Source organism: Corvus hawaiiensis, chromosome 1 (genome assembly GCF_020740725.1).
Source record: "Corvus hawaiiensis isolate bCorHaw1 chromosome 1, bCorHaw1.pri.cur, whole genome shotgun sequence".
In the NCBI taxonomy this organism is placed as follows: domain Eukaryota; kingdom Metazoa; phylum Chordata; class Aves; order Passeriformes; family Corvidae; genus Corvus; species Corvus hawaiiensis.
This window is the reverse complement of record NC_063213.1, coordinates 9,603,717-9,627,499: the sequence shown is the minus strand read 5'-3', so window position 1 is coordinate 9,627,499 and position 23,783 is coordinate 9,603,717. Positions and strand designations below refer to the sequence as shown.

At 36.6% G+C, this 23,783-nt stretch overlaps 1 protein-coding gene across 3 annotated transcripts in view; it reads left to right on the top strand.

Annotated features, from left to right (window-relative positions):
- The window catches only part of ESYT2 (extended synaptotagmin 2), an 82,882-nt gene extending 59,166 nt beyond the window's left edge, over positions 1–23,716 (top strand). The window contains exons 12-24 of one of the 3 annotated variants that reach the window (XM_048327953.1): positions 632–721; positions 1,245–1,340; positions 4,148–4,249; positions 8,761–8,823; positions 10,713–10,787; positions 12,735–12,821; positions 13,568–13,717; positions 14,746–15,134; positions 17,250–17,348; positions 17,882–18,013; positions 19,378–19,483; positions 20,400–20,449; positions 20,571–23,716. In XM_048327953.1, the coding sequence (XP_048183910.1) occupies positions 632–721; positions 1,245–1,340; positions 4,148–4,249; positions 8,761–8,823; positions 10,713–10,787; positions 12,735–12,821; positions 13,568–13,717; positions 14,746–15,134; positions 17,250–17,348; positions 17,882–18,013; positions 19,378–19,483; positions 20,400–20,449; positions 20,571–20,616 (1,485 nt within the window). In that variant the 3' untranslated portion in view covers positions 20,617–23,716. The remainder of the gene's footprint in view (positions 1–631; positions 722–1,244; positions 1,341–4,147; positions 4,250–8,760; positions 8,824–10,712; positions 10,788–12,734; positions 12,822–13,567; positions 13,718–14,745; positions 15,135–17,249; positions 17,349–17,881; positions 18,014–19,377; positions 19,484–20,399; positions 20,450–20,570) is intronic. The other 2 variants (XM_048328036.1, XM_048328119.1) reach the window with 2 other exon arrangements.
- Positions 23,717–23,783: the final 67 nt, after the last annotated feature.

Genomic DNA, 23,783 nt, shown 5'->3' with positions numbered 1-23,783 from the left:
GTTTTGGTTTACAAAGGCCCATATGTTGTATATGTAGTTGTTCTTGCATTATTTTTTCCTGGGCATAGTTCCTGTATGTACAAGAATAACCTTAATGCTGTAGAAATAGATTCCCTGATGATCAGTACAGGGGTTTAAGGGATATCTGAACCAATGAAATCTGAAAAATAATGACATTCTTTGTCGGTCCTATGCAAATGTAAATGTAAAAAATAGTAACTTATATATTTGGTGAGAGGTTTTTTTGCAAGAGAATAGCTAATTGCTGGGTTTAACTATTATTAGGTGCAGCAGACTAATTTTTGTCCTGAGAGAGAATTTTATAGGAACATTGTGTAGGGTTTGTATTCCCAGAACATCTTTACAGAACTTAAAGAATTTTTATGGTATTTTAAATATGCTTTTATCATATAATGTAGAGGTTTGTCTGGCTGTTTTTGTCATTCTGTGTTGTAATATTTTACGTGAAATAGGATATTTTAATGGATCAGATCTTTTCAGATTATGTGGGCTTCAGCTCTGAGAGATTCCTAGTAGACTTTAGAGTTTCCTAAATGCCCTGAAGAAGCAGTTGCAATTATATCTTTGTTTGGTGCCAGATTATTTCACGTTACTTTTGATTAATTTTCAGTGGTTTACTTTGGATGAAGTGTCCAAAGGAAAGTTGCATTTAAAACTGGAATGGCTCACATTGATGCCAACTGCTGACAATCTAGACAAGGTATTAAAGGAACACATTACTTTCATTCTGATCTTAATTGTTCTGGGGTGATTTTGTTATGATTTTTTTGTTTATTTGTTAAGTATGTAACCGGTTCTCTAGCTGCTATGAATTTGGAGAAACCTGTAACTTTATTCCAAGCTGTTTGTCTTTAGAAATCTCAAACCAGTCATAAGTGTCAATGGTTTAAATGAGATTTTAAAATGCTTTTGTAGTTCACTTCTTTTCTCTTAATGTTACTGTTTGAGAATATCTGTTAACATTTCCTTAGTCTGGGAGATAAAACTGGATATGATATTACAATCTGTCCAATCTAAAAAAAAAATAGTACGAAATGGGGTGCAAATTTCCATGCACATGGTTTTGAAATGTCTGTATGAGTCTTGAAAACTTACTCTTTATGCTTCATGCTGTGAATTTGTGAATGTTTTCTTTCGGGTAGATTTTTTTTTTCCTCCAGAAATGGGACAGGAAATAATAATACTTGATTTCCAGAAAGGCTTACAGTGTGTTTTTGGTTCAGGTGCTAACAAGCATTAGAGCTGATAAAGACCAAGCTAATGATGGGCTTTCATCTGCATTGCTTATACTGTATTTGGACTCAGCAAGAAATCTGCCTGTAAGTTACATTCTCATGGATACCCTTTTGTCACAGAGGCTCTTGAGTACTCCCAGCATGTCTTGCTTGGTAGTATGACACTGCTTTACTAACACACATTGTGCCATCTTCTCTATAATTTCTCTCCTTTCAAGACGTGTAATGTAAGGTCCACTTTTTAGTAGCATAGTATTACAGCTATATATTTAATAAAACATTACTCTTTAATCTGTGTGATTTTTCTTTAAAGAATGCTCCTTTCCTGGACTTGAAAGGCTGCATGTTTTTATTACACAATATTTTACATAAATTGTATGGGATTAGCATGAGGAATTTTAAGGAACTAACTGGGAGAAACCTACTTCCATGAGTTCAGGAAAACTTGCTTGCTTTGGCTTAGGGTATTGCTGGAGATTTGAAGGTACTGAAGTCCTCCTCATGAAATGAATCCTTTGCAGTTGATGTCACAGTGCCAGAATACTTGTATGAGATTTCTATCAGATTGTTGTTTGCAGGATGGTTTATTTGCTTGTGCAAAACATAAAAACAAATCATGTTCTCTCACTCTATGGATTTATCTAATGGGACTGTGAAATAACTTGTTTTGGAGTTTATTTCAGGTTAGGGAAGTACTATTCCTGCTCGAAATTGATAGCAGGAGTAAAGTCAACCCTACCATAAATAGATATATGAAGCTTAACTGAGTTTTGCTGGTTTTCAGCATTTCTGTTAGATGAGAGGTTCTGGAAGTGATGACTAAAATACTTATCAGAGGATACAGTTTTCAAGCTTTGGATTTTTTTGCAAGTATTTTGCAGATTTGTCTGCTGAAATTTAAGTTAAAATGTTGCATCACAGTGGTAACAAATGAATCCTTAGTAGCCCAAACAATTTACATGACTGACTAGTGATTTCATGTGTGTTCCAGGGTATAGAGAGCAGAGTTTGGAAGTAGTATTTCTAGGCTATTTTAAAAGCTAAAAAGACTCATTTGGAATAGATCCTCACATTATCTTTTTAACCTCACCATATATTGAGTTCAGTCAAACTCTGTAACTTAGCAGAAAAAAAATAGAATTACTACAGTACAGAGTAAGCAGTAACAGAATAGAAGGGAATTATGGTGTGCTTAGCATCAGTTTCAGAATACTGCAACACACAAAAAGTCTGTCTGCCATCTGTTTTGTGTATTAGATTCAACTGAACCAATTTATGGATCTTCTTGTTCAACTACTGAATTCTACTGAAACAGTTACAAATTCAGTATGTTTGGTAAAATACACTACAGCCTCTTATTTAAAATAAAACAGGGTAAAGTTTTCTCGTACACCAGTTCCAATCTTTTCTATACAAGTCTAATTCTCTGTATTACATTCTCCAGCAAATACTCTGAGGCTTTGTCATAAATTAAATCTTTTGTTTTAAACAAACATTCTCTAACATTGTCTCCCTCCTTCAGAAAGATTAGGTTGCAAACCTTGAGTTCTACCTATTTTTGCAGACAGTATTTTAATTTCAGTTCATTTAATCAGTAGATCTCTAAACTCTAGGGCACAGAAACGGGGAGTTCTTTGCACAAAGCTGACCAGTTAGGAAATTTGGGAGCAGCATCCCAAATTTCCTATTGCTGTATCTGATATTCTGTCTACAGGACAAGAATTGCTTGGGTGGGTTGAGAATGATGGTCATAGTGTGGGACCTGTTTAATCCTCTTACTTGTTTCTTCCTCCACCAGCCCAGAGACACAGTTGCTGCGAATGACTCAGTATTTAACTTCAAGTCATTTTCTTCCCAGTAATGTAAAGAATATAATAGAAAATAACATGGAACAGTTGAAAATTCCATGTGCAAGTTTACAACAATGAAATAATGTGATACTATGTTAAATTAAATTTTCCAATACCAGATACAAAAAGACTTCACAGTTAGGTCAAATAGGGGGAAGTACCATGGGAAGACTTTTTTATGCAGGAGGACTGAAAAGGTTTCTGTACATTCTAGAAAGACAATGTCATGGAGCTTCTACATGAACAGCAGTTAACTGTAGTAAATAGAGCTTTTTGTGGCCATAGGGTTCTAATATGAGCAACATTCACAAGACTAAACATGGAATTTGCTGGCTTATCATGTTTTGCTCAAGTTCAGTGGTAGGGGTTGTGTAGAGTGATAGAAAATTAATCTCTTGGATTGCTTGTATTTATGGAGAAGAGAATTCAAAGAGAATGAAGGGTTAAAATTACACTGACCCTCATTAATAGTTTGAAGGTTTTTGTGCACAACTTTAAGTTTTTTCTACATGAATAATTACTTTTTATTGCCTTGAAAATTGCCTTAAGTTAATGCTTATCACTGGTACACTTTAGATCATGCCTTCAGTCTTGTTTTGAGTCACTGTTTTGAGTTACCCCAACACAGGCCTTTGTTTTTCACAGGTGCATCATAGTTGTGAGTTTCTGGCACACTGGGATGATGTATCTGAAAAAGAAACAGAAATGGTGTAGAAAGCTGGTCTCTAAGCTAGTAAACATTAGTTGGATCTGCCATATAAATCTGAACTACCAAGAGTGAACTTGGAAAGTGGGTTAATATATTTGAATAATTATTAAAAAAATAAAATTAAAAAAGCATTCCACCTTGCTGTTCTACAGAAAGTCATTTAATGGACGAAAATATTTGTAATGACAAATATTTACTTTTTGTTACCTGCTGTTTTCTCTGGAATCCTTTGACTGTTTTCCTTAACTTTTTTGTGTAGTAAAGCTGCTTATGCATTCATTCTGCCACAATCCCATCACTCTGCTTTCTCCTTCCATTTCCATCTTCCTAAGAGTATCTACGAGGGAAACTTTGGGTGTGGATACTTAAAAGAGAGGAGAGCATCGGGACTAGTCTTTTGTGAAAACACTACCTCACTCTATAGAGCACTATTTGTGAGTTCTCTGGTATTGTTTGTATTGTACCTTTTCTCTGCCAGAGTGTGGATTAGTGCTACTAAAGCCACTCACTCTAGTGGAATGAGAGCATGCAATTTGTTTTCCTGCATGGTTTCAACAAGTGTGCTTTGTTTTTGTGCTATTTTTATTGCATTTTAAAGGCTACTTAAATTTCATTGATCAGCATATCATTGGGTAAGTAATTAACCTTTCATGATAAAAACCCAAGATAAGTTTGTTGTAAAAGCTCTTACACTTAAATTGCTGATTCATTGAGAAATAAAATGCATACTGTCCTAGCACACTGTGTGCTGGTTAATTGTTGGCTTTTATTGAAAAGAAATTAAAATAATAAATATTGCAACCAACATCCCTGTAGTTTCTTTAAAAGGTGACACACTTAATATTTGTAAGAACTTGCAACCTCTCCACACTGGTTCAAGTTGCTTTAAAAATGGGTATAGTTCTTTGTGCTTCCCAAACTATAAATTCCCTTGTAAATTCTATTTCACTCCATGATGCTCCTTGTTTTGCAAATTCCCAAGCTCTTTTTCTTTTTTTCAAATTAGTCTGTAGTTGGGAAAATCCAGGCAAGGGTGAACTACCAAGTAATATTTTTTGCTTGCATTTAATGTTCCAAAATTATTAAAAACTGATGAGCCTCTGAGTATCTTGCACTTAAATCTGGAAGTACAACCTTGGTATCTTCAAAAAGACTGATAATCTGTTCAGAATAAGAATCTTTTTGCCAGAGAGAGGTGGGTTTGTCTTTGGTGATTGTGCAGATAAATTTGTTACTGGCTGGCTACATCATAATCCTTGATTTTACAACTCCTTTCCAAAGCCCAGCAAAACCCTTTTCTACGGTCCTTTTTGTTAGTTTCTCTGTAGAGGTTAATTTTAATGTATCCAAACAGTTATAATCATTCTAAAATCTTATTAAAAATTAATGAATGAGAAAGGCAATTCATAATCTATAGTTCCATCATCTTGGTGTTAAAACTGTTAAGTAGTTGCTGTTTCTCTTAGTTATACAATTACAGATAAATCTTTAAAGTATTTTTTTTTTTTATAAAAGTGCAGGATTAAGGGTGTAGCACTGATATTTTTTGTGGATCTTAGGATCTTTGCATTAGGACAGGTTGTCTATATAGAATAGCATTTATTTAGAAATTGGACAAAACTATCCAAATCTCTGAATCAATTTGTGAGTCAGAGTGGAACAGCAACTGTTCTAAGAAAGCCACGTCTGAATTGCCTTCTGCAGCACTGTGAACTGCCTGGGTCTGCAGTTTCCTGGGTGCTGATTTTGCTGCGAGCAAGAGGAGGAGGGTTGTGGCTGGAGTCCAGGAGAGAGGAGAGGTCTGTAGAGTAGCCCAGGAATAACACCAGCTTCAGCAATCCTAGAACTGCACTTGTTCCCAGGGCATCCTTAAACATGGGCTATTACACAGACATTCACACCTGCAAGCTCAGTCTCTAACTAATATGTGACATGAGTTACTGGGGGAGGGAAGTGTTAAAAAGGGCACTCACTTCCTATGAGGAGAGGAAAATCCTGAGTGCTCCCTGTTCCTTGCTAGATAGTTTATTGACTGCTGCAAATCTAGGTTTGTGACACCAAATTCAGACATTTACCCACCTAAATCTTACTTAGCTGAAGTTAAGGAGTAGGAATAGTGTTAGTTTAATTTCCAAACGTAACACTAGTTTTATGCTAATCAATAGTTCATAACAATTTTGGTGTCTGTATAATATATAAATTATCCATATTTTTAATGAGCTCTTACAGATGGTGACTGTCTTCTGGTTATCAGGTGAGGATGCACTCATAGATATCCCAAGCAACACTTAGTGAGTCAAAGGAAGTAATGAGTCATACTCCAAAACATACTGAATCAGGAGCTGGCTGAATAACAAACCAGTTTGTTAGTTGTATAATTTATGGGTTTGTTATTAGGATTTACTGCAAATGACACTGGTTGTTAGACAATTCCACTGTGTCATTATCAGTATATTTCTTGGCTAACCCATCCTCTTTGCCTATAACTGCAGAGACACTCAGAACCATACCAAGACTACTTTGTCATCCAAAGCAAGACCTTCCCTTTTAATATTGAGTACTTCCTTTTCTTCTCTGACTCTCCTTCCTCCCATCCTGTCAGCCACCATTCTCGTGGACCTGCAGCTTCTTCCCTTGAAACCTGAAGTCTGGCTTAAACATATTTGCTCCAGTTGATGTCCCTATTGGCCTATCCTTGCTATGATTCCAGAGGAATTGAGATGTGTTCAATATCCAGGACTCTGTGGTTGCCTGCCCTTATGTATGATCACATAGGTTTGGTTTTGACTTTCAAAATTCTTTGAAATAATAATACAGGAGGGAAAAGATATGTATTGAATATGCAGGTACAAATGGGAAGCAAAAAAGTCCAGTAAGTTGAGTGGCCGTTTAAGATTCAAAATTATCTTGGTAAGTTGCAGATGCCACCTGAAAAAATAATGTACTTCTCTGTCGAGGACAGTCATTGCATCCTTATAAATGTGGGGTGGAAATGGAAAGAAAAAGATTTGAAAAGAGATCTTTCTACAGAAAGAGATTTGTAGTCATGCTGTGTCGTATTGTTATGAAAGAAAATACTGTACTCTATGTAGAACAGAGGAATGCAGCCTGTGAGATGTATGGCCTAATCCTTCTGTTTTACTTAGCCTTAACCAAGGCCCTGATCTTGGCTGTGGCAGTTTAAGGTCTGGAGCCCAGCACTGATGATGAGAGAGAGGCAGTAACCATGGCTAGCAGAAGAAGGGAGTTTAGCCTTAGGAATTAGATCATGGAACCACAGAGAGGTTTGGGTTGGAAGGGACCTTGAAGATCATCTTGTTTTAACCCCTCTGCCATGAGCAGGGACACCTTGCACTAGATCAGGTTGCTCAAGGCCTTGTCCAACATGACCTTCAACACTTCCAGAGATGGGGGAATACACAACTGCTGCAAACAAAGTGACATTTTTATCTTTGTCAGAAAACAGGGAGCAGTGCTTAAACTCCAGCAAAGAACATACCTGTCAGGCATTCAAAAATTTCCTAAAGAACAGTTGTTAAGCATTAGTTTTAATGAGTCTAGAGATAGTGTGCAGTCTCCATATTTGAGTCTTTAAGTACAATATTAAGTTCCTAATGTATCAGATAAATAACTGCAGACAATTCCTTAATTTTATTTAAGAAAAATAATGTTCAAGAAAAATACCCCACAAAAGTAGCCAAACCTTATTTCTGATTCTCTCAAGTTTAAGAGTTGGACTTGATTTTCCTTGTGGATAACTTCCAACTCAAAATATTCTATGATTTTTTGCTGGATATTGTATGTTCATTCTGAAATAGAAATTTTCAAGCAGAGTGCCAGGAATCATTGGAATGTATTGGCCAACTTGAGGATATGGCATCCCAAAAGAAACTGCAAAAAAATATTTCTGCATAAAGGTTAAATCTCTCTTCAAATTTTCACTTAATTTTCATTTCAGAAAGCCATTTCTTTTGGCAGAGCATTAATAATATCAGTTCCTGTTCATAAACCAGAATGTTTTAAAAGACCATTATGCAATTTTTTATTGCCACAATTTACAGCTCCTAAAACAGAATTCTCCCTTGAAACAAAAATGTCCCTAAAGAAAAAGCCAGCCATAAGTACACTAACTTGAAGTCTGTTTTATTTGTAAATCTTACTTCCTGAAATTATTTCTTAGGAGTTCAGTGCAAATTTTCTGTGACATTGTTATACATGTGTCACTTAAGAACAGTATATTAGTCTTAAAATAAGAAATCTCCTTATTTAATGAAAAACAGCCAAGGTTTTGTCCTGCTAAGTCAGTTCTAATTCCTACTGTTAGTGTATTTGCATGTCTTCATTCTACTGAAGAAAGTAGTAGACCTTCATTCTAGTTAGCATGCAGTGTTTCCATCATTTTTCTGAAGAGGCTTAAGAACTTTGACTTTTATAATGATCTAAGTCCCTATCAATTAGATGTTGTAATTTCTCCCATAAAAGGACTCCTTTGCATAATTACTTGACTTATCATCAGAGAAGCTTCTAGGTTGTGAAAATACGCTCAACCAAATTTTAAAAAGGTTCATTCAGAGGGCAGCTCATAAGGCATATTGAAAATATTGTAGTTGTGCTAAAAAATAAAATATTTTGTGAATTATCTTTATTAGGATAAAAAACAATGATCAGAGAAATACAAGCAGACTGAAATTGGGTATATTAGTTTTAAAGCAGAATAAAAATATGCAGAGGAGAAGAGGGAAAAAAAAGTTTTGTCAGACTTTGTTGTTGTTGTGGTGGTCCTTCATTGTTTTGTTTGAAAGATGTTGGGGGTTTTTTTAGGTTGATTTTTTTTTCCCCCCTGCTTTGTCCTATGTTGTCGTGTCATAATTAATTAACCTAGTGAAATTGCTTCATTGCATGTCTTATTAACCCTTCCTATGTTCATTCTCTCCTGACTTAAAAGAATAATCCATTAGAATTTAACCCTGATGGCTTGAAGAAGGCTGCTGTTCAGAAAGCCCTAAAGGTAACATTAATGTAGTTGTCCATTTAAGGTCACAAAAGTAATTGGAAATGCACGAATGCCTGCAACACTCTGCTTCCAACGCTGGGTGGAATTTCTATTGCCAGATACATATTTAGTGTAATCTTGTTTTACTTGAGTTTAATTCCAAGAAGCCAATGTCAAGACGTTAAAATGCTGTGGTCTATGGTAATCTGAACTCAAGATCAGATTAGGGGAGTACAGGCTGCTTGAGAAGACTGGGGCAAAAGTGCTGAGAACTAATTTTTAGTAGTAACTAAAGAATAAAGCTGACATGAAAGCTAAGACATCTTTTACATACTGAGTGATACCTTATCACTCAACTCTGAATGACTGCTTTGGAATAATCTTCTTTCTGCTAGGTGTTTTTAGAAGGTTTTACATCTTTTATATAACTGCTAAGGAAATTTAGGCCAGCTTTTTGGTAGGCAAACTTCGAAGGGCTAAGCCACACGCTCAGCTGGAGGAACTTGGAGAAGGGACAGTCTGTCAGTAGCTGGTGTTAGAAGTGCATTATACATGTATACACATTGCTACCTACTTAATGTGAATTAAAATTACTCATATTTACACATCAGCATAAGTGACAGGGCCTTTTGCCAGCTCCTGTAGTTTCATCATTTTATGAAGAAAGTCTCAGGCACCATTTTATGGACAAAGAAAAAATGAAGATATGTCACCTACCATTTTAAAACACTATCAGTTGCAGTGTAATATGGCTTTCTGTTCTGTAAACGTTTGTATTCATTTTTATTTGAGAGCTAGATAATTTTTATCAGAAATCACAAAAAAAGAAATGCGGCGTTCATCCAAGAAAGGAGTGCTTTCTTAACAGCTTTATTTCTAAAGGAAAGTATGGTTCTAAGCAGTATGTCACATTAAAATTGAGCATTATTAGTGGAAGTATGATGTCCAAAATGTAAGTTCAGATAAAAAAATATATCTAAATGATGCACTTTCTTAAGTTAAAAATATAAAGTATTTGAATCACTTGGTTTTAATTGTGACCTTACATGCATTAAGAGGATTTTAACTAACTTTCTGTTGATATACCTGGTTTTCCCACAGGGTAGAACTCAAAAGTAACCATGTATCCTACATTTTCTAGGCTTTTAAAACTGCATTAACACCTGCTTGAGATGATTAACTTTCATGCCTAAATTTTCTTTCTGACTTAAATTGTTAGGTTAAATTGAAATTCATGAAAGAAACATATAGTTGGAATGTTCCTTTGCATATGTAATTTGTTTCTAAACTGATGTTTGTTTTCACAGTTTGATGTAATGCTATACAACTGGTGTGCAAGGCTCAGATATGGCAGATGGTTGATTCTCTAATAAAGAGTATTTGGTAAACTGTAGAAATATCCCTCACATACATTATACTGCATATTCTTTCTCCCCAAACTGAAAAGTAGGGAACATCAGTGTTCTGATACCACATCCAATTTAATAGTTCTACAGCAATGTATATAAAGTTCCTGAGTCTGTGCTTTCTTCATATCTCCCATCTGCATGCAGTATTCATTTTGCAGTTTTAACTATGCTTCATTAGCTTTGGGGATTGTAATGCTCATTAAAAGATAAGAACTTGCATCTTACCAGTTTCATTTAAAGAAAATGGAAAGGAGTCTAAAACTCCTGCTTATTAGTAGCATTTTGCTTCAGCATATTCAGGTTTGGATGCCTTCATGTGTTCACCAGCTACTCGCCAGTCTGCCATTCCAGCCAGCTGAATTAAATACTGAGAATAATAGAGAGGCATGTAGTAGAATGCATATGATTTGTATTTTTAAGATGCAAATATTAAGTTTCAGAGGGGAGAGGTTTTGCTTTATTCTGAAGGCAAAGTTTTTGCTTTTTCTTTACCAGTCAGGAAAGAAAATAAACAGCAATCCCAACCCACTTGTTTTGCTGTCAGTTGGACACAAGGCGCAGGAAAGTAAGGTAGGTTCCTACTCTTTAGACTTGCCTCTGTCTTCACATATTTGGTAGGTCTGTGAGCTTGGTATTTGGCTACCAAACTGTGGAGCATATACACAACGCTAAGTTGCCACCAGAACTGAAATTGGCAGCGAGCAGCCTAGACTTGAAAGGGGGCTTATGCAACTCAAACCACCTGTGAGTAGAGATGGGATTTTTAGTCATTTATAGAAGTCCTTCCACAGTGCTTTCCTAGAAAACATTGGAGTGTAGTTGAAGCTCTCAATTGGAACCCTGTACAGCAGACCTGAGACAGCTCTGAGTTGTCAAAGAGGCATCACCCATGTCTCTCTTCTAATCTGGTGGTCTGTAACAGATGCCAGTCATGAGATTGATCTTGATGATGATCCCTCTGCTTCCGACCCAAAGTATTCAGCATACCTGTCATCCATAACTAACCTCTGTGCACTCAAATAGCTCATTAAAATAAAATAACAACAGTGAAATGATTCCTAGATAGGTAGATATATGCAATATAGGTATGAATTTAAGAAGTGTCAGTGAGCCAAAAGGAGAGAACATCTAATTTGGCTTCTTCATAACCTGTCGAACATTTTCACTAAGCCTAAAGAAGAATTATATACAGTCTTAGTTTTAATAGAGTGTACTAGTTTGAAAAGAAACTATTGGGAGATTCCAAATCAGAACTACAGTTTAGTAGGAAAATTAAAAATAAAGGCAGAAAACACTGGCTTAAACTGTCAGAGTCAGGATACAGCCTGACACCCTGTTGGTCAGGATGGTGGTAGCAGTCCAATTAAATGGTGGCTGTTCCAAACCTCAGATTATATCCAGGTAGGAATGCTTTGTTCCACCCCCCCCCCCCCCCCCCGTGGGCGGGGCATCTCACAGTGGGATGATGTAATTCTGTAAGTCATGCAGTGAGACTGGATGGCCCATTAACAGAAGATACTCCCCAGAGGGAGTTATCAGGGATGTGTCATGGAAGAGATAAAGAACACTGCCCCACCTGGTTTTAACAGTTTATGAAGATGGTGATAGAATACATACATTTGGTTACATCCTACATTGTAACCTAAGACATAAAGAATGGAGATAAAAATCCAAGTCCTTTGCTCTTGGTGATAGCTTTTTTAATGAAGACTTGTTTCTCTCTTCCCCTCTGCTTTCCCGTCCCCCCGCTAATGGATTGCTGAGAATTGTGAGATTTGGCAGTGAAATCATCCACGTGGCTAACTGGAGATAAAGAAAACTGTTAGTTTCTAGGAGTTTCATTGAGTTATGAAAGCTCTTTTAGAGCAGTGTGAGAGGAGAGAATGTGCAATCAGCTCATGTTGTCTGTGTAATTTTATATGCGATATTATGTGTGCCGTGGGTAGATTGTACTTGGCCATTGTTTAAATACTTCAAGTTTCAGACATAAATTTTCATAGAATCATTATGCTTGGAAGAGACCTTCAAGATCCAACCATCAACCCAGCACTGCTACTGTAACCCCTAGACCACATAACCCAGCACCAGTTCACGTCGTGAACGTGGTGACTCCACCACCTCCCTGGGTGACCTATTCCAATGCCTGACCATGCTAAAAGTGAAAAAATGTTTCTGATACCTAATCTGGATATCCCCTGTCTCAGTTTAAGGCCATTTCTCCTGGTCCTCTCACTGTAATTATGGCAGAAGAGACTGTCCCACACCTCACTCCAGCTTCCTGTCAGGGAGTTGTAGAGAGCAATGAGGTTCCTCCTGAGTTTCCTCTTCTCAAGACTAAACAAACCCAGCTCCCTCAGCTGTTCCTCATCAGACTTGTTTTCTAGACCCTTCCCAAGCCTTGCTGCCCTTCTCTGCACACACCAAATAAAACGCCGACATGAAAAATTCTCTCATCTCTTGACACCAGCTGTATTAAACAAACTGTTTTATAATTCATGTGCTTCCTTTTTTCTTCAGATTAGATACAAGACCAATGAACCAGTATGGGAGGAAAACTTTACTTTCTTTGTACACAATCCCAAAAGACAAGATCTTGAAGTTGAGGTATGTGTCTCACTCTCTTTAGATACCTTTCTTTTCTAAGATGTTGCAGTAGTGACATTCAGACATTAAAGGGAGTTATGAAATGAGACTGAATATGTTGTGAACACCATTAAAATTATACTTAAAGTATTTTTTTTTAGACCAGGCAATGAAATGTTTATTTCCGTTTACTACTAAAAGGAAAAAAAGACTATAACCAGGCTCTGACATGAATAACATAGTTAATGGTTGTCTTCTCTAATGTGAAAAAACCCCACAAAAGTAAATTTGGTACACTAGTTTGGAACTAGGAATCTTTCCTCTCTTATACCAAGGAAGTATTTGCTTTATCCAAATACTGTATCCCTTTACACTGTCGACAGGCCATTTACATAGTTCAAAGAGACTAAAGCGTAAATGAGGACTGTCTTAGTCACTCTTCCTCTAATAGCTGTGGGAATTCATTTTCACACAGTTTGGAAACCATGGAGTTATGTTGATAATGGGTCAGGTAGATGTAGATGTGATGGTTAGTTTTCTGTCTTACTTTTTCTGTGGAAGGTAGGGTTGAAGAAACTAGGCATTGAGTATATTTGTTTTTACCTCCTTCAATGTAAAGTAATCTTAAAATCAGGGAAATCTGGTTTAAGAACAAACTACATTCAATATTGTTTGTATTTTTTGTTTTTAAATAAAAATGTAATTTCCTTCTTTGAATTCTTACAAAGCAGATGATACAAAGTGACTAAATTTCTGTGTTCCTGCAGGTGAGGGATGAACAACACCAGTGTTCTTTGGGGAACTTCAAGCTGCCTCTAAGCCAGTTGCTAGAGAGTGAAGATTTAACTATGCATCAGCGGTTCCACCTGAGCAACTCCGGTCCCAACAGCACTATAAACATGAAGATTGCACTCAGGGTATTCTAAAACTTTTCCTATTGTATATATCTATAAGCATATTTAGGGCTGTTGTGACTCCTGTTCTGCCAGCTTTTTGAAGAAGACAGTACATTTCCTTTGATGTCACCTGCTAAGTGTCCTTGGTTGTGCAGTGCTATCAGTATGCAGAGATAGCTTCTAATTTAAATACGCTCCATTTGAAAACTGTACAGTGCTCAAAATGAAACAATGGTCACCTGCATTAATTAAAAACAAGGTTCCCTGTGGTTTTACATCTGGAAATCACATTTGGAGTCTGAATTCCTTCAAATCTCTTTTGAACCCAGTGGGCTACAGATCAGAAATCACCTTTACATAGAAATGGAACTGAGGTTTTGATGGTTTTAAAAAATAAAGTGTATAAGGAAAGGAAGTATCTGCATAGTACTGGAAAAATTCAAACCAGCTTTCAAGCATATTGGAGTTTTGAAAACAAACCTTGCATACCTGAAAGTTGGTTTATCTTTTTTCCCCGTCTAAATTATGTGGTTTAATAAGGCACAATATCTCTTCACAAACACCGTCAAACTTGTTATTTTTTTTTTCCTAAAGCACTTTGTTGCTTACATGTCATTAATAAATTAAAGTAACCAACAAAAGAGAAAGTAAGTACAATTAATGAGAAAAAAATGTGATGTAAAATTAAATTTTGAAAGAGTAGAAGAAAAAAACTACACAATAGCTTTCCAGATGGCTAGAGCTGCAAAGTAAATAGCACTTGCACCAGAAGTGCATAGAATATGGGAAGGGAATAATGAGGAGAATAATTCTTAATAAATGGAGAATTTCACATTGTTTGATAGTTACTTCAGTTGCCATGAAGAAAGTGATGCGTTTTGTCATGCAAAGCATTTCATAGGTAGAGTTAGTAAGTGTGAATGTTTTTGGTCCTGCTTTAGTGTCTTAACTTTACAACTTGTCACCAACCAGTACTCTTGTAGAAACAAATTTGTTCCTGTTTCTTATACTGCAAAATAGTAATATTATGTGTATTTTCCTATATCTAGGTCCTTTCTCTTGAAAAGCAGGCAAGATCTCCAGATCATCAACACTCAGCCCAAGTAAAAAGGCCATCTCTTTCCAAAGATGCAAGAAAATCATCTTTTAAGCCTCAGGTTCCTGTCTCACCAACACCTGATCCAAACAAGCCGGTTCCAGCATCCCCAGTGACTGATAGTGATAAAAAGACTGATACAGCTGATAAGAGTCAGCCTCCCAATGCCAGCCCACAGTGGCCAACAGATCTCAGCCGAAGCTCCTCCAGTCTTCATGCCTCCAACTTCTCCTGCTCTCCAAGCCACCTCTCAGTGAAGGAGCCCACGCCCAGCATCGCCTCAGACATCTCCCTGCCCATCGCCACGCAGGAGCTGCGCCAGAGGCTCCGACAGCTCGAGAAGTATGGCCTGCACTTCTTGCTTTTGCAGCACAGCTAAGCTGATTTACAAAGAATGTCACCAAAGCAGGAGTTCCTAGTTCACATTTCAGTATATGTTTTACTGTTCAGTCACTGGGATTTCTGCTTCCTCCGGGTATCTCAGACAGATGCTGCAGTTAGAAGTTACCTTTACCGTTGTGATCGTCTGCAAGATAAAGTCCCACTTTTTCTTGTAGCTGCACTTCGTAGTTTCATGGCAGTAGTTGCCTGTTTCACCACTGAATCTTATTAGCATTAATTAAGCCAATTAAGCTGGAAATAGCTGGTCTTTCTAAATAACTCAGAGGGATAGTCGACGATAAAGAATGCTAAATGGGTGGTCAGTTACTATGCAGTTAGTGAGGATTGCTGCATCCATGCTTTCTTAAATTCTTGAATTTTTTTTTTACTTGCTTCAGTGGGCAGCTATAATTACCAAGTACAGATAGCTGAGCAGACATCCTGCTCTGAATAGGAGACTGGAAACTATTCATTCTCTATTCATGGAGCTTCTCTGTGAATCTAAGTAGAAAGATTTTATTTTTTTATTTGTAAGCGATTGAACCAGTTCGTCTTTTTCTCTGTCAGAGTTCATAGAATCAATTGAGTAGTAGAGGTTGGACAGAATCTCTGGTTGGTCATCGCTCTGCTCAAAGCAAATTCCTCTTCAAAGTTAGATCAGGTTTCTTGGGCCTTGTCAAAACAACTTTTGATTATCTCCAAGGATAGAGATGCCATAAACCTTTTCAGCAACTCCAGTGCTTAACCACTCCACTGTTAAAATGTTCTTCCTTATTTCTATTGAAATTTATCTTGCTGCAACTTGACTATGGTCTCTTGTTATTTTACTGTGAGGAGTCTGACTTGGTCTTCTCTAAAATACCTGTTTTAAGTAGTGGAAGGGCTGCAATTCAGTCTGCTGTTGGCTGTCTCTTCAATTTGTACAAATACATCACCTGCTTATGTGCTCCAGACCCCCATTTATCTTCATAGTCCTGTGCTAACTTGTCTTCACTTTGTCAGTTTCTCTCCTGGCCCAAAACTGAGTTAGACTTTGTTAATTGTGATAAATATTGAAATACTATTCCTCATATAATGCACAAATGTCATACTTTCTCATTTGGTAAGAGTGGTAAAGCTACAGGTAAGGAGGTCTTTTATTGCAAATCCCATGTTTTTAGGTACTTTGATTATTATTTTTTTAAATTTTAACTAAGAAAATACTGAAGTTAAATCTTCATTCAAAAAGTGAGTAACTTGAGAATTTTAATGGAGCAATCACTTTGTAGTAGGTAGTCACAAAAGAGGCACTCTTCTCCCTTGAAGATAAGATTCTCTTTAGGTGGCTGAGAAATGGCAAATATGGCATATACTGTCCTGTGTTGTATGGGAAATACTCGTAGTCAGTTCACACAAACTAAAATGAGCATTTCATGGAGATGAGGGAATTCTGCAAATGTTGGCCATTCTGTAAAACACAAATTCTTAAGCATGGTGCTTGCTTTTTATTTAAACATGACCTGTATTTGTAAGTGTAAATTGATTCTAATCTTATTTTCATTGTGGTATAAGCTATAGAAAAGTAAAGTAGTTGTGTTTATAGTGTGATTTGAGCTTTTATGACAGCAAGTGGATTTAAGTTATCACTATTTTAATCCCAAGAATATCTATATTTTTATAAGAGAATTTAGAAAAGAATGAGCTGATCTTCTAATTGGCTCCTGGCCTTAGGTAAGAGTGGCCCATGGCTGAGGTTTTCATTCCAGTTTGCACTATTATTCTTTCCAATTTCCTAGATACTACTTTGATGTTTATTTTAGGGTAAGCAAGTTTTTTACTCATGATAGTTTTCAAAGTACTAAGGAGCAGCTGACCTTCAAACTGACAATAATACCTGGCCTGTTTTGGAGAGCAGAGTTGTTAGACAAGGTACTGAAGTATGAGAATCTGATGAGGATATGCTCACATGCTTACACGTGCTCTCTTCTTTCAGAGAAGTTAAATGGATAATACATGATTTATGGAAGACTGCTCAGTTGAGTCTTACTTTTAGTATGCATTTTAAAATCTAAGCTAATGTTTTGCTTTTTCCTGCAGTGGAACAACTCTGGGGCAGTCTCCATTAGGACAGATTCAGCTAACAATTCGTCACAGTTCACAAAGAAACAAACTGATTGTGGTAGTGCATTCCTGCAGGTGAGCATACACTACACAATTTCTTATTTGTGCATAATTCTTTATAAAGTTTGTCATATTCTGACTTACTCTTAAGTTGATTGGTTAATCTTTGTTATTTTTAAAACAACATATGCGGAAATACAAAAATATACAGAGCTGTACTCAGAATCAGTAAAAACTTTGTGAAAGATTTTGCTGTGATTTTTATATTTGTCTGTTATGCCTCTGTCAGATTTTAAATGAAAATGACATGTAAATTTTTATCAGCAGTGTCTGAAAGCTGTCTCTAAGAGACTGAATTTTTCATGGAATGACCAAAACACGTGATTTTTGAAAAGCCATATCTAAACTTCAAATTGGAATGTAGGAAACATTGTATTCTCACCTCTGCTCTCTGCGTACCAGTCATCTGGTCTTGTACAAGTCACTGCACATCATACTGTGTGCAGGGGAACTGCTTCATGTACTAAATTAGGTGATAGTAGCATAGACACATTCAGCAATGTCTCGTTGATTTTCTAAGTGTTTTTTCTTGTTTATCACTTTCACAGAAATCTAATAGCGTTTTCCGAAGAAGGATCCGATCCCTATGTGCGAATGTATTTACTGCCTGATAAGAGACGATCAGGACGAAGAAAAACACATGTATCAAAGAAGACACTAAACCCAGTGTTTGATCAAATGTAGGTTCTAAACTATGGGTAGTAGTTTTGTATCATGTAATTACAAAACTGTCAAATCAAGGTTTATGTGCTTACTGAATGGATGAGCTGTTGAAGTTCCTGGTTGTCACCATTAGACTTGATCATACCTTTCTCTTCTGCTATAGTCTTCTTCCTATGCTTCTATTCCCTGTTATCACTGCAGCCCTTTTTGCTGTTAGCAGCCACTTCTGTCTTTCTTGCCTTATCCTGCACCAGTTCCATGCCCCTCGTGCTGGTAGCTCAGCTGCAGGATTTGCTCTCCTGGCACATGGTGAGAATGTGAGTGCCTTTAGCTGGCCAGTACTGCTGGTCTCCCTTCCTGCCAGGAAGCTTGGCTGGCTGATTGCCTGGCTGATGCTGCCAGCCAGTGGCTGTGCATGGTCACATTGCTCAGTCACTCAGTGGCACTTTTCAGCATCCAGGGGAGTCAGGAAATTTCCTTGTAGATTATATCCTGGCCTATATGTTGGAAGTTGTACCAGCTTGTGCAACATTACATTGCATAAAAATCCTTATCCTCGCACTCATCTTTTGATAGTAGTTTCCCTCACATGTCTGCCCCTTACTCTCCCACCCATCACTTTTCAATAAAGACCTTTCTCTGCAGACAGCAAATGAACTCAGGGAAAACAGTGCTTCAGTCCCTTCTGTCCAAGCCAGATCTGTAAATCATTAGTTAGAGGCTCCAGGAGATTTTCTTGGTAGTGCAGCTCTCCCCTGTTTATTCCAGGTAATAGATTCATTTTACCATGCCCTTCCAAGTAAAATGTTTTGCAAAGCAATAAAGCTGTTTAAGAACTGTAGTGACAAATAGATGTAGATTGTGGTATAACCTTGTCCTGACTTTCTCTAAGTTTCAGCTCTAGAGAAGAAAATGCATTCTTCCTTAAAAGTTGATACTTTTCCCTAGCATGCCAGGAAAGAAAAGGAGCTCTGGTTATCAAGTACCAAGGATCAGTAAGACTGACCAATCTTTCCCTTTTGGAGGATACTGATACTGAGCTGTCAGTACAGGAGCATTCCACATTCTTTTTTCTCTGGAGTCAGTGCTTGACCTTTCCCTTGTTTTGTTTTGTTCATGTGTTTGTTTTGTTTTACCAGTGGCCTCTAGAGGCCAAAGGTAACAGAAGTCTCAAACATTTGATGTTGATATTGATCATAGTATTTTTTAAGAAAAATTTTAGGCAAAACACTGGGATTTTTTTCTTCATTTGTCTCAGACTTCATTTTTTAATTTGGGGAGGGAGATGGTTTGGTTTTGATTTGAGTGGCTGTTTAGCTGTAGGAACTGAACTTTTACCTCAGGTACAGAATTCCCTCTAAAGCATCTCTTTGCCTGTCAGGTTTGATTTCAGTGTTTCCCTGCCTGAAGTACAGAGAAGAACACTAGATGTAGCAGTGAAGAACAGTGGTGGATTCTTGTCCAAAGATAAAGGGCTGCTTGGCAAAGTAAGTTGACAATAAGCAAATTCTGTTAATACAGCTTGTTATTATATAAAATAAAAAGCCCCTTGACATATGAGTTAGTGTTGATTGACGCAGTTGATTCGGGTATGAAGCTTTCAAAACTTACAGGTGCCTTAGATGTCAGGCTTCAGTAAGGGAAGGAACAAACTGCAGAGCCAGACTTAGAAAGATGAGGCAGAATCTCTTCTAGAGAGTGGTAAGTTCACAGTAACAAAAGAAATGTGCTTGTCAGACTTACTATCATGCTGTTAGAGAAAGGAAAGAACCAGTAGAAACCAGGCAATATTTCAGAAAATGTTCAGACAAAACTGGAAAGACAAATGAGTACTTAGGGAAATACACAAGTAATTAAATTCCCAGTTTGTAAAATCCATGAGAAAGAGCTGCTACTGGAGACATTCCCAATGCCAACACCAGCTGTTGTGTTTGTAACTTCAGTGTTCTATAGGCACACATGAAGTCACCCAATTTCCTACACATGTGATTTGGAGTATGAAAAAGGAATAAGAAATTCCTACACCCTTTCAAATTGCCATACTTGAGCTCTGTGAAGAGGATGAGAGATAGAGAATCATGGTCAGTTCACGGTGAACAGTGTCCTTGATTTTCCTGTTTATCCGGAAGGCTGTAAATTGGAACACATCTGCTGATTGCCATTGCCATGCTGTGACGTGCTCTGGGACTGTACCACTGAAGGGTGTGGATTTTAAGATCAAAAACAGCAACTTGAAACTTCAAGTCAGGCAGATAGCAGAGAGCTATGACAAGGATGTAAAATACATCATTTACTAATGGCATTGCTTACACTGTAGTTTACAGGATTGTCAGCTTTGATCTTTAATAGGTATAGAATGAAAGGCACACAAAGTGCATTGATTGGTAATTTAACTTTCCACAGGTATTAATACCTCTGGCATCTGAAGAACTTGCTAAAGGCTGGACCCAGTGGTAAGTATAACATTTCCTTTATTAATAATAATACTACATACTAACAACTACTGTGTTTATAATACTTTTAATAATACATGCTAAACATAAAAAACTAATCCTTTGTTTTTTTCTTTTCCAGGTATGATTTGACAGAAGATGGTACAAGGCCACATGGTGCAAGTTAGGCCCATGGACAGCGGGAATTCCTCATACATTATTTTGCCAACCTTTATATATTTTTAACGCATTGTTTTCACAGATGTACCAATATTATTTTTATAGCTTTACTGATTTAGTTCTTAGACACATCCCCAATAATTTTATAACACTTGGTCATTTTATGTAGACATAGCTTTCCTCATTGTTAAACTTTGTATTTTATTTTGCTAAACAGTTCTATGTGTTACTGTAATGTGCAATAGTACAGTAAATTAACCTTTTGTGTTTAAATTGATCTTTATGACAGCTGTACCTATTAGAAAGTGAAAAGAACATTTTCTGCTGTTTTCCTGCCTTGTTTTATATCTCACCAAGGTATACTGTACCATGTAAATATATACTATTTTTTTATAATTCTTTCATGCTGGTTTGAATTCAGAAGAAAATTAGATAAAGGATATAGATATTTTCTTCTAAATGCATGTTAATTTCTTCAGATGAATCTCTTTTGTCTTTGCAGCACAATGGTCTTAATCATTTTGTGATACTCTGCAAAAAGAAAATGCAGAAAAACATTTTTACTTTATTGTGTTTCTGGCCTAGTGGGGCTAGCTTAAAATGTACAAAACATTAACATTTTAATATTTATATATAAATGTATTATTGGGAAATCATGCTATAGAATATTATAAATAAAAATGAGAATTCTATAAATATTGTATAAATAGAGGATGAGGTCCACGAATCACAGTTTCTAAATCTGAGTTTTCATTTAATGGAGTAAACATAACAAACAGTACAGTTTTATTATACAGGTTCAGTTGGATTTTGTTATTTATTCCTATACTCTGGAGTACTAGACATGTGATCTTTTGAAGGTATGAGGACATGGATTTTTCTGTATTATAAAGAAGATCTCTAACCACTTTAAACTGTCCTTACCACCATGTTTCACTTATTTATAAGTCGACAAATCAGCTTGCAAGTTAAGTTCATATAGTAGGCATATGTACAAGACATATGTTATTTTTATTACACAATACTGTGCTAAAATAGTATGTTATGAGATACCTTCTGTAATCCTCAGATGAACACCAGTAGGTAAGTGGAAAACTGAGATGAAACTCACTGTCTTTGACAGTTGCTTCATTGCTACTTGGTATGCTTGGTGCATGAACAAAATGCACTTCAGTGGTCCACAAAGATTTTTGAGAAATGCTGTCCTTCTCCTGAATCATTGCCATGGGCTGGGCAAGAGGCGGCAGGGACACCATTAGCACAAACTGATCCAGGCAGACAGGATCTGAAGGGAGAGTATCAGCCCCAACAGCTGAGCTCATTAATTTTCTGAATTATGGGAGGGTTTTTTTTTGTATTCAGAACTGATTTTTCTTTTTCTGGTAAGTTTTTTTAGACTGTTAGAAAAATGTGCATTAAGAATCCAAGAGAACAGCTTGGCTCTTGCAGAGCCTATGTCCTCATCCTTGGATAAGTATGCAATTAGACAAAGTATATTATTTAGCTAAGATTCTAGAATGATGTCTCAGCCAAGAAAGAATTTTAAAGCAGAATGATAAACTCTTGAAATTAGCTTTATTGTAAGACTACTGACAGAACCTTAACTCTAGATGTAGAATTTGCCTACATTACTAGATGTACCAAAGTGCCTACCATACACGTAGCTTTTTGTCTTTTTCAAGTCTAAAAATTTCAGTTTGTCTAAATTCAATTTAATGTGAACATTTGTCATGGATGTGTGTGACCTGCACCATACACCCCTATACAGTGATGGCCTTCTCATTGCCACATTTTATACAAGACAATTTTATCAAACAGTCTTACATTGTAAATTGTACTGTAACTGCTGTTACTGGGCTGGGCAATAGAGATTCTTTGTAAGAAAACATTTCCATTTGAAGGCTTCACTGTATATTGGAAGGTATGAGTAGCTATATATTCACTTATCTATTCATCTAAAATATGATGAAATTATTTCCTTTGCCAGTTCTCCATTAAGATGTTAAGAATGGAAAGACAGAGAATTGTTCTTAATGCAATGAAAATGCAGAAACCAAATGCTAGTCTGAATAAATGAGGTCTGAGAGTAGCAGTTCAACATAATTGTCTTCTGCCTTGGTTCAGTCTGAGGTGGAAGGATTTTTGCTCTACACCTTGGCCAGTGACTGCACAGACTTTGATCTGAAGCCAATAAAAATAGGGTATTAAACTGATTTGGTGTTTCAAGACTTAAGTGAAGTCTGGGGACAGAATACTGCACTCAAACAAAAAAACCCCATTCTGTCTTTTAAAGTTTCAAGGTGGAAAATAATGCCGTGTTCAGGCAAATGTGAAAGCATAGCACAAAGTGAGTAATTGAATAAAGAATATAGGGCAGGTTTCCAAAATAACTCACTACCTAAAAGTCAGGATTGGTTCTTAAGAGATCCTGTTTTCCATTTAGGAATCTGAAATGAAGAGATTTAACTGTTATTGCAATTCAGCAACTATAATTCCCATAGTCTGTAATCAGTTCTGGATGCCAGATCTTCAGAAACATCCTCCTGAGTGAATTTGGATCAGACTGTGAGTGCCTAGATGAGATTGATTCTTTGGATAGTGGATGCAACTTTTATATTACCAAACTCCAATTGTTCCATTTTTTTGGAAGTAGGAAGGACAGTTTTGCCTCTGGGCAAAAATTGCACCTCATTATCAAGTCATTTATTCAATATCAACTGATAGCTTTTCATGTAGTTCTTGTTTATCCTTGTGCCTTAAAATATGAACATATGAAATGGTTAAAAATAAGCTTTGTTACCTGTATGTACCAACACATGTTCTGTACTATTGAAACTGTTTTTAGAATTACTCTGCTTCACTGACAAGAAAACCAGCTTTCTTAACTATAGCAGTGGTATAACTCAAACTCAAATCAGCATGCATATCACTTGGAGGTGGACTAAAAGAGTTTTAATTTTCTGTCTTGAATCCTTTATCAGAGCTGCAGCAAATGGTGAGAGTTGAAATGAGAACAAAGGGTAATCAATTTTGTACAGATTGCCTTTTTTGCTCATGTAATTCTACATTATGATGCATGTATTTATTCAATAAATGGTTCATATGGAAGTCGGTGTGTTGCTTCCCTCTACACAGCCGCCCTTCTCCTCTCTTTTGCATATCCCTGTTCTAACTG